This window comes from Leptonychotes weddellii, chromosome 8 (assembly GCF_054177405.1).
Source record: "Leptonychotes weddellii isolate Sample4059 chromosome 8, ASM5417740v2, whole genome shotgun sequence".
NCBI classification, from domain to species: domain Eukaryota; kingdom Metazoa; phylum Chordata; class Mammalia; order Carnivora; family Phocidae; genus Leptonychotes; species Leptonychotes weddellii.
Window position 1 is genome coordinate 50,616,498 of NC_138376.1, and position 16,687 is coordinate 50,633,184.

Below are 16,687 nucleotides of genomic sequence, written 5' to 3' on the forward strand. Positions count from 1 at the left end.
TAAGGTTTGTATATAACATCTTCTGCATATATCAATCTCTATTAAGTGAACTGAAGTTAAATTAAGTGAACTTAAGTGAACCATTCTTTACTTCTCTCCCTTCCACATTTTAGGTAAATGATATCATCTTTACATCCTTTTATTTTGTGAATCCCTTGAATGGTTTTTATAGATATACTTATTTTTACTGCTTTTCTGTTTCCTACTTTTCTTATTCTTGCTTATGGTCTTTCCTTTTCACTCAGAGTCCCCTTTAACATTACTTGTAGAGCTGGTTTCATGGTCATAAATTCCTTTAGCTTTTGTTTGTCTGGGAAACTCTTTATCTCTTCTTCTATTCTGAATCATAGCTTTGCTGAATAGTGTATTCTTGGCTGCTGTTTTTTGTTTGTTTGTTTTGTTTTGTTTTTTTCTTTCAGCACTGATTATATCATTCCATTCCCTTCTGGCTGGCAAACATTCTGCTGAAAAGTCAGCTTATAGCCTTATGGTGTTTCCCTTGTATGTAACTTTTCTTTTCTCTTGCTACTTTTAAAATTCTCTCTTCAGGGGCGCCTGGGTGGCTCAGTTGGTTAAGCGACTGCCTTCAGCTCAGGTCATGATCTTGGAGTCCCTGGATCGAGTCCCGCATTGGGGTCCCTGCTTGTCAGGGAGTCTGCTTCTCCCTCTGACCCTCCCCCCTCTCATGTGCTTTCTCTCTCTCTCATTCTCTCTCTCTCAAATAAATAAATAAAATCTTTAAAAAAATAAATAAAAATTAAAAAAATAAAAAATAAAATTCTCTCTTCATCACTACTTTTTGCCCTTTTAATTACTGTGTCTTGGTGTGGACTTCCTTGAGTTGATTTTGTTGGGGACTCTCTGTGCCTCCTGGATCTAGATTTCTGTTTCCTTCCCCAGATATGGGAAGTTTTCAGCTATTATTTCTTCAAATAAATTTTCTGTTCCCTTTTTCTCTCCCTTTTTTTCCTCCTGGAATCCCTATAATGTGAACATTATTATGTTTGATGGTGTTGCTGAAATCCCTAAGCCTATTTTCATTTTTTATCAATTTTTTCTCTTTCCTCTTCAGCCTGATTGCTTTCCATTACTCTCTCCTGAAGGTCACTGACCCATTCTTCTGCTTCCTCTAGTCTACTATTTATTCCATCTTTTTATTTCATTTACTGAGTTCTTCATCAAGAATTGGTTCTTTTTTCTGTTTTCTCTTTCTTTGTTATGTGTCTCACTAAGATTCGCCACTCTTTTCTCAAGTCTCAAGAGTATCTTTATGACCATTACTTTAAATTCTCTATAGGCATATTACTTATCTCCATTTCATTTAAGTCTCTTGCTTTGATTTTGTCCTGTTGCTTTTTTGGGGACATATTCCTCTGTCTCATTTTGTTTAACTCTCTGTGTCTGTTTCTGTATGTTTGGAAAGTTAACGACTTCTCCTCTTGAAAGTAGTGGCCTTATGTAGAAGAGGTCCTATAGTGCCCTGCAGTGCAGTGTCTTCTGTTCACTAGAATCTGGAGCTTCATGGGCATCTCCTATGTGTTTTGCATGTGCCCTGCTGTTGTGGCTGAACCACTTTTGCCTCAGTCCCATCATCTGCAATGGTTCTCTTACCTGTTGTGGGCAGGGTTTGGTCCTGTGTTGATAGTGGGCCAGGCTGGGGCCACCTTGGACTTAAGTTGATTCAGACCAAGCACTTGCCAGAGATGCAGCAGCACTGAGCTGCAGGAGAATGTGGGTGCGGGGCATGTGGTGCCAGCAAGTTTCATGCTGGTGGGAGGGAACCTGCAGCTGCTGGGGACCAACGCAGGCTGGGTTGGACAGGGTGCATCTACAGAAGTGTACAGGTGGAATGCCTTGTGTCAGCAAGGTTTGTGTGGTTCTGCTATGGGAGGGGACCTGGAGTGAAGGCCTGGCTGGAGGAGAATGCATGGCTGTGGTGTGCTGTTAGCAAGTTGGGTAATGAGTATTGTCCTGGAGCTGTTTCCTGAAGGTGGGTGTATATTTAGGTGGGGCAGGGGAGGGAAATGGAGCCTTTCAGCTCCTTTGTTCCTGGAGAAGTCTTCCAGTTATCCCTACCCCTCCAGCACAAGCTCTGAGATTATTATACAAATTTTTCTCCCTCCCATGTATCCCAGGCATTTTTCAGACTGCTACTTCTATGCTGTATCTCCATGGGGCTGTTTGTTGAGTTATCTCTTTAAGGGCAGGAACTCAGTTTCCTCTCACCCTCCTGGCTCTCCTGCTTATTTAAAGTTCCAGGTTTTAAGGCTGCTGATGGTAAGAACTCACAAAATTTGGCTCCTCTGGTTTTCAAAACCAAATATTATGGGGATTCATCTTCCCTGTGTGTGCTCCCTGGTATGACAGTCTGTTTCTCCCTCCCTTCTTTGACTGCAGCTCCCCCCACCCTCCCACCTGCCTCTCCACCCTTCCTATCCTCTTTAATGTGGCCTCTTCTCTACATTTAGCTGTGGAGAGTTTGTTCTGCCAGTCTTTGGGTCATTTTCTTGGCTGTTTACATTGATGTGGGTGTTAGCTAGTTGTATTCAAGTGACAAGGTGAGCTTAGTGTCCTCCTACTCCACCATCTTTCCTGGAAGTTAGAAAAATGGATATTTTGAAATGTTTATAATCTCCGGTCTCTGATCACATCTTGCTGAATCATCTCACTTGTTTATCACCTGCAAAAGTATTTTTTTATTTTTACTTCAATTAAAAACCCAAATTAGTACAAACTTTTCCCAATGTGTTCAATTTTGTGTTTTGAGTACTAGAAAAGGTAAGTCTGTCATGCCTGCCAAAGTGTATACACTCATTAGTTTTTGCATACTGGACGTTTATCCATCTGAGTGTCAGATACACAAAATTTACAGTTTTGTAATGCTACTTTAGAGTTGACTCTGCAATTTTAAATAAATTTGTTTGATGAAAATATGTAGATTAATAGTAATGAAGATTCTGATGTTTGTTCTGTTCTTTTGACCATCACAGATCAAAGAACACCTTGCTAAGGGGCAACGAATGTTGGCAGGTGATGGAATGTCCCAGGTGACCAAGACACTGTTGGATTTAACTCAGAGGAAAAATTTCTATGCAGGTGATCTTCTGATGTCTGTGGAAATTCTCAGAAATGTGACAGACACGTTTAAAAGGGCAAGTTACATCCCTGCATCTGATGGTGTCCAGGTAAGAGAGATAATCCCCTGAATGAAAAGACTAGTTAAGATGCATTCGGGTTTTGGCCCTGAGAAGCCAGTGCTGCAGCCATTTGGAGGCATTCTGGCCTGGAGGGAAAGAGCACTTATTCCTCCAGGGGACATATTCAGGTTGTGCTTAGTGTGAGCTCTGGAAATGACCTCAATTCCCTTAGTCATTGTACACCTCAGTGTCCTCAACCATAAAATGCACATAACACACCTCAAGGAGATACTGAATGAGAATGTGTGTAAAGTGTTTTGAGCCCTCAGATAAAAGGCACTATAGCAAATTCAAGGTTGTATTATGGATATTTTATTCCCACATTTAATATCACCATCTTGCCATAAGAGACTATTAAAAGTACATTAAGCATAATGAAAGCACATTAACTATAACATGCAAAGAAGATATAGTTTAAGTTTTGTTGGGGTTTTGCTATCAGAAGGGGGAAGGCCATATTTAATTTTGTGGAACCATTGCCTGAAAATATTGGGCAAATAGAGAATTGTTCTGGATAGGAAAAAAAGAAATTCAATAACTCCTCACAGTATGTTTTTCTTGTCATGGAAGACTTCTAGAGCAACATTGTTTATTTCTATACCAAAGTTTAAGTACTCACCCAATTTCAGTATTGCCTTTGCCATTAAAGCAAAGCTTGTTGCATGGCAAACAAAGCACATTTAATGCAACTCCTGCTTGCATTTCAGATTACCTCCTTTTGTGCTGTAGGCTAAAATGTACTCCTGCCAAGAATGCTGAGTTGATTTCTGCACTTCCAGCATAATGCTCTTCCTGTATCTCCCCATAAAGTTCATTAAAATAAGGTTTTGGCAAAACTCCCAGATCAGGTAGTTTTCTTTCAGCCTACTCTTCATTTGGGAGTTTTATTTACATTTCACTTGGAGAATGCAGAGGGGTTTTGTTTTGTTTTGCTTTGTTTTGTTTTAATCAGCTATTGAGGGAAAGAAGAAAAGAAGACTTTGAAATCATGGAATCATTCATAAATAATATTGATGCCCTGATTTGTATAGAGGTACATATGTTACTTAAATTATATGCATATACTGCTGAAAGTAACTGAAATGAGAATTATTGGTGCTGCATTTTATATTATATCACCAGTGTCCAAGAATACAGTTTTAATTGTAAAAATATGTGGGATGGAAGATTACTGTCATTTAAGCATTTCAAGAATTCTTTTTTACAAAGAATGAAACGGTTTTCCAGTTTTAAAAACTTGATAAAGTAAGCCAAGCCGATATTTTCCCCGTAGTTCTGAAATACTTCTGTCCATTAGAATTTACATTAAAAAATAACATCTTAAGTCCCTGATGCAAAATACAAGTTGTAATTTCAAAAAAACCTTAGATACTTATGTTCACAGTTGAAACATCAGGTAGAATGATGAACTACATAATCTCTAGGACCTCCTTTAACCCTCAAGAGTGTAGAGCTTTAAGATTTTTAGATGGTGAAACTGAAGAAATTAAGATTACCAGGTTATATTGGGAACATATTTTGATTGAGTTACTCATTAGAGTGCATTGACTCAATGAACAATTCATTTAACCAAAGGCTTAGTCATGAGGACATTAGCTGGTTTGACTTAAATAGAGCAGTTTGGCTGATTATTTTGTTGTCATTTTGACATAGTCAGAAATTTCCATCCCACTCTCTTATTAATCCTCCACACTACACAAAATTCTCAGCATGTTGGTGTCCTAGTCATCCCTTCACAAGTAAGAGCGATTTTTTTCTATTTCATTGTCTTTACTGGTATCTTTTCAGGCCCCTGGAATGCCCTCCTCTTTTGGAATTCCTTCTTCCATCTCTGTCTGTCAAAATCTTTAGCCTGGACCTAGCAAGACTTTCTGAATGCCAAGCCAGCAAGCCCCAAACTCCATCTAAAAATGATCTTTCTCTTTTCTGAAATCCCAGATAACTTTGCACCTCTTTTATTCTACTTTCCACCACTTTATAGAAACATTTTATATATATTTATCATCTTTACTTGATTATAAACTCTGGTTTGTAACCTTACTCAACATTGCCTGTACCTCACTTAAAATTCATTCCTCTATTTCCAAGGGCTCTGGGCATTTCTGATTGGCTAGCACGTCAGGATTAAAATGGGGATAAACTAAGCTTATCTTGAATTGCAAATTTTCTTCCCTTTGTAGAACTCTAGGGGTCCTTAGGCTGGAATTATAATGTTATCTTGACTTTTCCTTCTTTTCCTTTTTTATAGGCTATGCCTACACAGTATCTTTTCTATCCATTCTTTCCTCTCTTTTCCCACTGCTGTTATCCTAATTTAGCCTTTAATTGCCTCAGCCTACATTATTTCCATGGCCTCTTTCCTTTAATCCTCCCTCAGATCTTTACCTAAATCTCTTTCATCTTGTACATCATGGTCCTATTACTTATCTTAGGACAGCTCTGATTATGTCACTTCTTAGATCAGAAACCTTCACTGGAGCTCCAAGCCCCCTGAATGACAGCCCAAAGTCTTTATGTTGTCTTCTAGTACACTCCACAGTATGTAGGTTACCTACCTTTACAGCCAAATGCATGTTAGTCCTCCTCTTCACAGACTTGTGTCAAATGAATTACTTACTGCTTCTTTTTTTTTTAATTAATTTATTTCTTTTAGAGTAAGGGGAGGGGCAGAGGGAGAGAATCTTTCAAGCAGATTCTCTGCTGAGCACAGAGCCCGACATGGGGCTTGATCCCACAACCCATGAGATCATGGCCTGAGCCAAAACAAAGAATTAGACACTTAATCCACTGAACCACATAAGCACCTCACCACTTCCTGCTTCTTGAACACTGTATGTTCTTAGCTCTTGGTCTTTTCCTCCTCTGTGCTCTTATACTGGCTTGGTCCCTCCCAGTCTTCAAAGGTAATTTCTTGGTACCCTGGGCCTCTGAATGCTAATAGCACTTTCTCTCCTGCATCTCTTTATATCTTGTATTATTATCACTCATTAGTAAATCTTGAAAAAGAAGACATTTTCCTGATCCATCTTTGCATCCCAGCCAACCTCCAGGACACCCTCGTTCTCAAACAAGATTTAACATAGAATCTTAACAACAAAATTAATAATTTCATAGGTACCACTAAGATTTTTTCATTCTTTTTTTTTAAACTGGGAAGTGAACAAAGAAAGATTAAGCAAAATTGTTTAAAAAGAATGCATTCTTTTCAATGTAGTTATGTGCAATGCATTTTAGTTAAAATGCCTACTAATGCTGGATTCACTAAAAGACTGATTTGATGCATTGATGAAAGTGAGCTATACAACCTATTAAAGTTGGGGAGAAAATAAAGTGTAGTTGTGTGTCTTGGAATGATAAAGCATAGTAATAGTTTTATTTTTGGAAACTGTAGAAAAGATATTCCAAAAGTCTTTTCCCTTCTGATACATCCTTTTCCAAATCCTGGGGCTTTGTCGTATCTCTATAAGTTTCTTTCTATTAGTTCTCTATGTAGTTTATCCTTCCTGTTTCCAATCTGATGCAGGTTCCTTCCAGATCCAGCTCAAAATCCCTTCTACTCAAAAGTCTTCTCATCAAATCCCAAGCAGAATTTAATTTTTTCCTAATCGTCTGGCCTTTTGAAACCTTGTAAATATCTCTACTTCTAGCATATTTCTTACCTAGCATTGTAACATCTCTCATAATATTCCAATTATTTGTTTCTAGGTCTGTTTTCAGCAATTAATTTTAAACTTGTTGAGAGATGATTATGTCTTGAAGCATAGTAGACACTCCAATATTTGTTGAAGTAATTAATAAATGAATATGAATAACATAGTAATTTGGGGGAAATTTACATTGTTCACACACACACACACACACACACACACACATAAAACTCTGAACATCCAATTTAGAGAGAGAAAGGGAAAGAGAGGAAAACGCATCCATTTACCTTTTTTCACCCCTGGGAAAATTTATAGTGAGACTTATTCTATCAATAGAAGATTGAATTTGCAACACACACACTAAAACTTTAAGACTTGACAGAATTAAATCAGACGCATGCAAGTTGAAATTCCATCTTGTCTAATAACTGTCTTGGTGTATTCAAACATATTACTTAATATTTCTATATCTTATTTCTTCATATCTAAATAAATAAAGAAGACATAGTAGTATGGTCTATTCTCATTATTCATGGTAGTTATATTATGTAAAGTTGCAGCAAACACTAAATGAATGAATACTGAACCATTTATTCCTAGGGAAAATACAGGATGAGGTTCCTTTGAGAATCTGTTCATACCATTTTCATGAACCAATTAATATATGACCTTGTTTTATGTGTGTTACTGTTAAAAGACATTGTTTTTAAGATATATGGTTAATCATTAACATTGAACTCACGGCCAAGACACTGTAACTCATGCCAGAAAAAGTTTTCCTAATACATATGTTTTCTCTCTAAGGCACATGACAGTCTTTTTCAGTTAAAGAATACTAGATAGTCCTTTAGCACTGTGCTGTGGGACATTTTAAACAGTGAAATCATCAATAAAAAGAACACACAATAAAAGGAAAAAACCAAATAAAAAACAACCTGGGCATTAAAATGGCCATGAAAAGGAACTTGTTTACAGTATATGAACTGAAACAAAAAGAGCATTGCCGTGTTTGGCCTCAGCTGGGTACATGTGCATTGGGTGATTCAGATGTTTTCCATTCTGCACATGTCCATGAATGACCAATGTGCCAATGCACGTATGTACTTTGGTATCTCTCCTACAAAGAGAGGAAGGTCAGATGTTCCTCAGGGCACCATCTAGGGAAGTATGGGCACTTTTTTTTTTTTTTAATCACTTATTACAGAGAAGGGTAGAGAATGTGTCAAGGAAAGTAGGAGTCCAAAAAGAAGCATTAGTCCTTAAGGTCAACACTGCAAGGCCATTTTAAAGATAGAGAGCAAGTGGATGTAGAGAATGGCTTACATCAATAACCAGGATTTCTAGCTCAGTGGGAACCAAGTTGTGAACAGGACCACAACTCTCAGCTGGCAATCACCCCAAGTCATAAACGGCTCCTATTTTCAATGCTTAGCAGCCTGGGAGGATTTCCTATGGTTTCTCTGTGGCAGAGAGAGCCTTGTACAACAAAAGCTCTTTCTAGGTAGTATTTAAACCTCACCCTTATTATAAAGGTGAAAATAAGAAATTTAGCGCCAAATGATTTCCTTAAATGGATGAGATATTAAGCAATAAATCTTGCTTCCCAAATCAACATGATTAAATCCTACCAAGAACAAACTTTAGAAGATGGCTGCTGGCTGAGGTAAACTCACAATCTGCACAGGAGAGTGCAAAGTATGTGCAACAATCAGGTAGGAAGAGGAAGGGAGGCTAAGAATATGTGTAGTACTGCCTATAGACTGGTAAATGCCATGTATGTGTAAATAAATAAAATAAACCCAATTTTAAATTGGGTTTAAAAAAATACAATAAAACATCTGATAGTTTTGTCCCTTTCAGAATTATTCATTATTTCCTTTGGAGTCAAGAAAATACTGAGATTTGCACTAGCAAAATAGACAGGTAGTTTTCTATTGTGATTCCACTTATTATCGAAGGTTTTCCTTTTATTTATTTATTTTTAAAGATTATTTATTTTAGAGAAAGAGTATATGAGCAGGGGGAGGGGCAGAGGGAAAGAGAATCTCAAGCCGACTCCCCACTGAGTGCAGAGCCCAACTCGGGGATCGATCTCATGACCCTGAGATCAGGACCTGGGCTGAAATCAAGAGTGGGATGCTCAAAAGACTGAGCCACCCAGCGCCCCTCGAAGATTTTTCTTTTAAAAAATTGTTGGGGAATGCATTGGTTTGCTAGAGCTGCCACAACAAATACCGCAGAGTGGGTGGCTTAAGCAATAGAACTTGATTTTCTCATAGTCCTGGAGATGGAAGTCCAAGATCAAGAGGTCGGCAGGTTTGGTTTCTCCCAAGGTCTCTCTCCTTAGCTTGCATCTGGCTGCCTTCTCACTGTGTCCTCACAGAGCGTTTTTATCTGTGCGTGCATGCTCCTCATATCTCTGTGTATCCTGATTTCCTCTTCTTACAAGGACTCTCATCAGATTGCCTTAGGCTCCCACCCTAACAGCCTCATTATAACTTAATTAACTCTTGAAATGTTCTGTCTCCAAATATAGACACATTCTGAGGTACTTTGGGCGGGGGGGGGGCGGGTAGGGCTTCCACATTCAGGTCTGGAGTGGACACAATCAGCCCATGATGGGGAATCTTGAAGGACTGTGAGAATTGCCTTTTAGCAAAGAGGCATGTGCCAGGCATCTTACACCAGGACAGGACCTACTAGGACCGCTGCCTTAATGTTGCCAGGGGTAAACTTGGGATGTGTGCATGCTTCTTGCACCTGCTGGCCCTTTGATGTATCAGCCAGGCCTGCCCAAACTTTGGGAATAGATGGTTACAGCATTCCTTGCTTAAGAAGCAGCCCCTGTCTGGATTTGAGGATGATTGTGCCACACTGAGTTCTGTTTGTATAATTTGGCCTGCTCTGCCAGGCTACCTCTGGTTAATAATCCTTAGCATATTTAATCATATTAGTATAACTAACTTTTTCACCTTTCCCTTTTAAACAAGGACCCTCGAGTAGTGCCAGTCTCATGCCTGAAGGCACTGAATGTCAGATGGCTTCCTTTTTTTCACTTGGCCTCCCCCATCCACTGTACCTCAAAGCACACCCTCTCTGCTGCCTCCTGCCGGAGCCCTTGGTCCTGAACTTAGCCTGAAGAGACTGGTGGCATTGAGTAAAAAATCGCCCATCCAAGCTATTCAGAAACTCCACAGGTCAAACTGTCTTACATCATGGCAGAGCAATGAGATTAGTGTGAAAGACAGCCAGTGTTCCCGGAATGATGTTCTGATGTCATTCTCAAAATGAGTCAGAGTCTCTGTGAGATTTGTGATTGAAAGAAAAAAAAAAAACAAAGATATCCTTTAAGATTCTGGCTTTCTTTCTTTTTTTTTTTTTTTTTTTTTTGCTCTAACCCAGTGAACAGTAGGGGCTATTTGCTTCAGTAATATGCTCTTCTATTCCTCCAGATCTGGCAGATCACAGTGGTCAAGCTGGGGTAGTCCAGCTCTGCTGGCAGGAGGAGCCTTCTGACCACAGCTTGGCAGGTCAGGTCGTCCAACCTGCTGTGGATCCCACTACTGACCTATTGACCTTGACACCCTAATCCTTTTGGCCCGGAGCTCATCCCCTGGTTTTCCAGTGGCTCAGTTTCTTGTCTCATATTCCCTATATATCTTGGTCACAGAACCTGCCAGGGGGCAGGCTGGATTATAGTTTCCTGCCTTCCTGAACCTTGATAGTTTCTCTTTGTCAATGGCTAGTTGATGTGCTGCTTGGGTAGATATTCTAGATAAAAGATTTAAACCACAGTGTCATGACTCTTTGTCCTAATTAGTTATGAGTTATTTTGTCTATTCACCTGTTATAAAAAAAAAAAAATAAGTTCAAGTACTCTTTAGGGGTGGTTAGTTTTTTAAAAAGTACATTAGGAAAAACCCAAGATTATTTGTATAATAAAGTTTCTCAATTTCACTTATGTATGTTTTTTGGAATAGAAGACTAAGAAGTAGAGTCAGCCAGGTCAGAGGAAGTTGGACATATGTTATCCATGTCTTTGTCTATAATCTGGGTGTATTCATGGATTTGTATCTCCCACATGCATGTGTCGTTGGCCAAGTGCATAGAGGCTGAAAAAATACATGAGATGTACCGAACTACGCCTTGAACCCTCTCTGGATTTTTACCCTTGTTAAATGCTTAGTCTGTCTCCTCTAGATTAATCTCCCCAGTGGAGTGTCTTCTGTCTGAATTTCTTTTATTCTATCACCTTTAAATCCTGCTTCTCTTCCTACCTTCTTATCTCCCATCTCTCTTACTTATTCCTCTTCCTATCTAGTCTGTCACCAGTGCTTTAACCTTGACTTCATCCCATTCAACTCTATTCCTAGTTATCTTTTTTTTTCCCCCAAAGGCTCCAGTTTTCAACTAGAACTAATGAGTCACAAGTATTTACCTTTTAAGCTTCCAACTTGTAGTTAAAACAGGCCGATGGGCCTCTTCTCTTAGATATATTATAGACTCTTCATACTCAAACTGAACAAAATGAAACTATCTTCTTTTGCAACACTGCTATTTCTTCTTTGGTATTTAGCATGGCTGACTGCGTCATCATTCTAAACTGCCTGAACTGGGAGCCAAAGACTAATCTTTGATGCTGTACTCTCCCTCCTGTGCAGTCTGTCACCATGTCATATTGTTTCCCTAAACCAAGCTAGCATCATCTCCGGCCTCAATAAGCAAGACAGACTCCTTTCTGACCTCCTTGTTTTCCCTGTCACTCCTCTGCACTTTGTCTTCCACTCAGCAGCCAAAGGCAGATCTTTTATCTCTAATGAAAGTCATGTCATAGAACTACAGCCTGGGATCAAGGCCCCACTTTTTCTGACCTCTGTCATTTACATCCTGTGTTCATAGTCTCCCTCCTCTCCCACATCCCTCCCCCTGTTTTAAGACCACGCCAGCTATACCAGCTTTCTCTGTTTTTTAAAACTTGTCCAGGGGCGCCTGGGTGGCTCAGTCATTAAGCGTCTGCCTTCGGCTCAGGCAGGATCCTGGATTGAGCCCCACATCAGGCTCCCTGCTCCGTGGGAAGCCAGCTTCTCCCTCTCCCACTCCCCCTGCTTGTGTTCCCTCTCTGGCTGTCTCTCTCTCTGTCAAATAAATAAAATCTTTAAAAAAAAAAAAACTTGTCCATGCTGTCCCCTCTACCCTAGGAAGTTGTAATTTCTCTTCCCATTTTTCCTGGAACTCTCTTCCTCAGGTCTTCCCACGGCTGCCTCCTTCTTACCACTCTGTTCTATGCTCAAATGTCACCTCATTGGAAAAGTGTTTCCTGCTGAACATTCAACCCAAAGCAGTCTCGCATAAGCATGCACACACCTCTCCCCAACCCAGTCACTCTCTATTCCCATAAACTGTGTTATTTTTGTATCACCCCCTGAAATCATCTTATTTACTTATTTATTGCTTTCCAGTACCCATAACAGTGTAAGCTCCATGAGAGTAGGAACCCTCATGTGCCTTGTTCACTATGGTATTCGCAGCACTTACAACACTGCCAGGCATTTAGTAGGTGTTCAGTAAATAAATAAGTAGATACATTCATGCTTCTCAAATATTTTCCATGTCTTCCCTCCCCTTTCCATTCTCAAGTCCACTGTTGTCCTTTAGGTCTTTGTAATTGTTCTTTTGAGCTATTGAAATACTTACCTACTGATGTACCTTTCCCCAGTCTTCTTCCTTGCCAAAGCCTACTACGCTTTGCTGCCTGGGTTATATTTTATAACTTTCTTTATGCTGTTCTTTTGCTGAACAAAGCAGCATTTCTATGACCATATGCATTCTGCCAGGGGTGGGATAGTGGTAGTTGTAGGGCTGGGAGGCTTTGCTGTGTTTGCCAAAGAGTAAACTGTATTTTTGGAAGAGCAGGCCTTTTCATTGGTTGTTGCTGGATTTAAAACTGAGGACCAGGGTTAACTATCCACAGCTGCTTCCCATCCATTAATTAGGCCCTACAACTTCTCAAAAGTATGTGTCTGTGCTTAGGATTTTCAGGCTTAGCTCACTGTGCCCTGCTTGATCTCACAGCCGATCATTCCCAATCCAACTGATAGGGAGATAGGAGAACTTTATTCTGTACCACTTTTCCACCCTGATTAATAAATTCCGTCTCATTGCCTTGGAAGGTGATACAAAAACATTTCTTACACTCTCTGTTTGCCTAGTTGAATGTATATTTTAGTAATTTGTGGTTTTTGTATATGCCCTTTGGCACTTTAAGAAAAAAAAATTGAACTCTGAATGTATCACTTTGATCAAGGAATTGTGTGTGCTCCCTGGCCTTCATGTACAGCGCAGAATCACTGACCCACTATCAGTAAAACATGCTTTGTGAAATGTTTTCTTAGAAATGGAGATGCATTTGCACAAATTGCTTCCCATTCTCTTGGTGTCTCTTGTTAGCGGTGGCATGCATTTGTATGAAAGCTGGCAGGGGTTAGGATGCAGACTGTGGTCGTGGACCTCAGCACAGCTAACTGGCATGGACAGGGATGAAATCTGCAACTTTTGCCTCATTAGCAGCATGTCCCCTACTGAGTTAACCAGCCATAGGCAATTGGAGAACTCTGAAGGTTAATTCTTTCTGCCCATAGGTAGAGTTACAGCTCAATGGACTAAGCCCTTAAAATGTTATCACTCCAACCAGGAAATTTTAAGTGGAAAAAATGGCTGGCGGTACAAAAAGGTTAAACGAATTGAAAACAGGTCTAAAACAGACTTGCAGTTTTTTAAAGAGTCGCATAAAATATTCTGTAACTTTTACAGAGGTTATGACTTGAAACATGTTCCAACCATGTGATTACCAGGAACTATTAAAATAAATAGCACAAATAGGGCAATTAAATATAGATACTCACAGCTTCAAAGCACAAGAGAAGAGGAAGTGAAGAAGCTTGGTTTTTCTTCTAAAAACATGCAGATGACTTTATTTGGAATTTGAATAAAGACCTTCTTTGAAAAGCTGGCTAGGGAGGAAGGCTGATGAGGCTAAAAAATTGCAATTATTTCCCCCTCGAGGGGGTCTTGTCCTGAGCTGATGTATCAGTATGAGGCAGTGCTCCTGCTAAATTACATACAAACCAAGCAGAAGAGATGGGCTCTGAGGACACAACGGAGGGACCGCTGTCCATGTAGCTTAAGATAAATGTCGTGGCTTCACTTTGCACTTCTTAGGTCGCCTGCGACCCCAGGTCACTATTCGTTTTCAACAGGCATCTGATCTTCTTCTCCTGGCTCCTGTGTTTTGAAGACACAGTGTAGTGTGGGAGGACAAGAAGGTCTCTCTCTGGTCAAGATCCCTCGTAGGTGAAATGGGTACTAATGCAGATGAACTGAACTGAGTCTCTGCCTATGTATGAGTGCCCAAACCCGCCTGTCTGCACGGAAAGGGAAAACCAAAGACTCACTGGGAGTGCTGCTAGGCTAAAGTCAAGCCAGTAGGTCTTCAGCAGTTAGGCCACAAGGGTGATGATGAGGATTTGGCCCTTGAATAGGAACATGCTACTGTGTCTATTCATTCTTCCATTTTGGCTTGCTGGCAAAAGGCAGAATAAAGAATAATTATTTGAAATAGCTAGGATTTATTGAGCACTTAGCCATGTGCTCTATGCCAGGTACTTGGAAAATCCCATGTCATCTTTGCAAGAGGTAGTTGTAAAAATTAAAAACAGCCGGGAAGCGCAGACCCAGGATCCAACTGAGGAGGCCTGTAACATGCCTCAGCCTTACCCACAGTCTGTGTCTTCACTACAGTGTTCTTCAGAACAGCACTATAACTAGCTATCATGGTTCACAATTACTGGATAACTTGTAATTAGACATACACAAAGGATTTTCACTACTGAAGGAAGAAAACTTATTTGTGAGGAATAATTTGGTGATAGCATGACAGAATACAATACAGAGACTACAATGGAAGATACAATTGTAAGTAAACATAAGTATTTTCCCTATTCTGATGTCTTTTGAGGTGTATATGTGAAGTTATAGAGAAATCCCAGAAGTATGGTGCTGAGAAAGGGCCCTCAGAGATCTTCTAGAATAATATGTTAGGATCATAAAGCAATATGGCAAAGTGTTTAGACTCTTACCACACAATCAGTTCAAATGGATGTTTTTGAAAAGTATATTCCCTCCTGTAACATTGAATCTTTTATCCGATTTAATTTGCAGAACTTCTTTCAAATAGTTAGCAACCTTCTAGACGAAGAAAACAAGGAAAAATGGGAGGATGCACAACAGGTAAGGCCGGAGCTGTTTCAAAACTTAAAATGAAATCGGCTAAGGAAAGCTTAAAAAATATGTGAAGAAATTAATGGCTTGCTATCCCAAGAACATAAAAGGAGACTTCTAAAAGTCATCCTAGATTACATTTTACTAATTTTAGAGAAAATAAGTGATCTCTTTTATCCTAACAATCAATGGACTGAATGATATTATAAATGTGGGAAAAACTGAACTGGTTTAAGTCATTCCTAACTTTGAGGTATCAATACATAGTAACTATGTGCCTTACCAACCAGTTTCTTTCCTGCCTACAGACTATGGGAGAAACAGCAAATCCAAAAACATATATTACAAACCGAACTGTGGGGTAATAACAAGTAAAATCATTTGCATTTACTACAACACTATGTATAATCTGGATCAGATATGCAGATGTGCATTTGGATTCAAAGCCAAGAGTTGTAAAAATGAGTTCTCATAAGAAAATTTGAATTCTGGTTTTTTTTTTTCTCTTTCTGCTATGCACGATCAGTGTAGCAAGTGGTCTTACTGGTTTAATTATTGTTGTAAAATACCTTTCACTGCCATTTGTGCTGTACTGACATATGTATGGTTAATAACACTTTTTTTTTTCCAAATTACAGAAAAAGTGGGTTAGAGGTTAAGAAAGGGAGAATAAGCATGTTTTTAAAAATCCTGTGTAAATTTAATTTAACAGTGTATTAAAATTCTTTAAGTCTTCTGCTTGACCCTTGCTAATTCTGAGAAAACAATGCAATCTTGAAAATAAGAATATTTTCTGAGGTTCAAGTGAACCATCTATCCCTTTCTCCTCTTATAATCATGTTCTCGGTCTTCAGGAGCGAAGCATGCCCTTTTATTCCTTTTATGATAGGGGCTCTAAAAATAGTCCAGTGTGGGTCTACCTCATTATCAGGTACAAATTCTGTGCTTCTGGCCATAGCAAGAAAAAAGATCAGTCCTCAGTGTAAGACCCTGAATCTATCTTTTTCTGCTAGCTTGAATTATATATTTGTCCTTGGCTTTCTTCTAGAGGAGAGCCTCATTCACTCACTGGAAGGAAATGATTTCTTTCCCTAGAATACAGCTGCAGAGGCTAAGCACATCTTTCCAGAATGCAGGAGACTATTAATTATGGTTATATTTAGAGCAAATGTATAATACCCCTTTTTAAAAGAAGACCGCAGTTCATCAGATGGCGTTATTTACTGTGAGGTCCCAACTTGAACAAACAGTGAGTGGTGTACAACTTCTCGTCAATGGAAAATCCTGAATCCCTAATCCATCTATCTACTTGTGGTTTTGAGTTAGCTATATTCTTATCTTTTAAATATTTTTTAGTAGTGATAATCCTTGATGCCTTTTTAAAGATAACTACTGGATTAGAAACAAATAAAGATAACTACTTGAAGTTAAAAAACAACAACAACAACTATTTTGTAGCTTTTACTAAAAGGTATTGTTATAAAAGCAGCTACATGGTAAATGAGTCTCCAGGTTTGTGGCACAAAGGGTGAATTCCATTTGCCGCACATAGTTCATCTTAAATTC

The 16,687-nt window shown here is 39.2% G+C and overlaps 1 protein-coding gene across 5 annotated transcripts in view; it reads left to right on the forward strand.

Annotated features, from left to right (window-relative positions):
- The window catches only part of ADGRB3 (adhesion G protein-coupled receptor B3), a 700,248-nt gene that overhangs the window by 336,910 nt on the left and 346,651 nt on the right, over positions 1-16,687 (forward strand). For all 5 annotated transcript variants that reach the window (XM_081828473.1, XM_081828476.1, XM_081828477.1 and 2 more), the window contains 2 exons: positions 2,991-3,185; positions 15,062-15,130. In XM_081828473.1, coding sequence (XP_081684599.1) covers positions 2,991-3,185; positions 15,062-15,130 — 264 coding nt within the window. The remainder of the gene's footprint in view (positions 1-2,990; positions 3,186-15,061; positions 15,131-16,687) is intronic.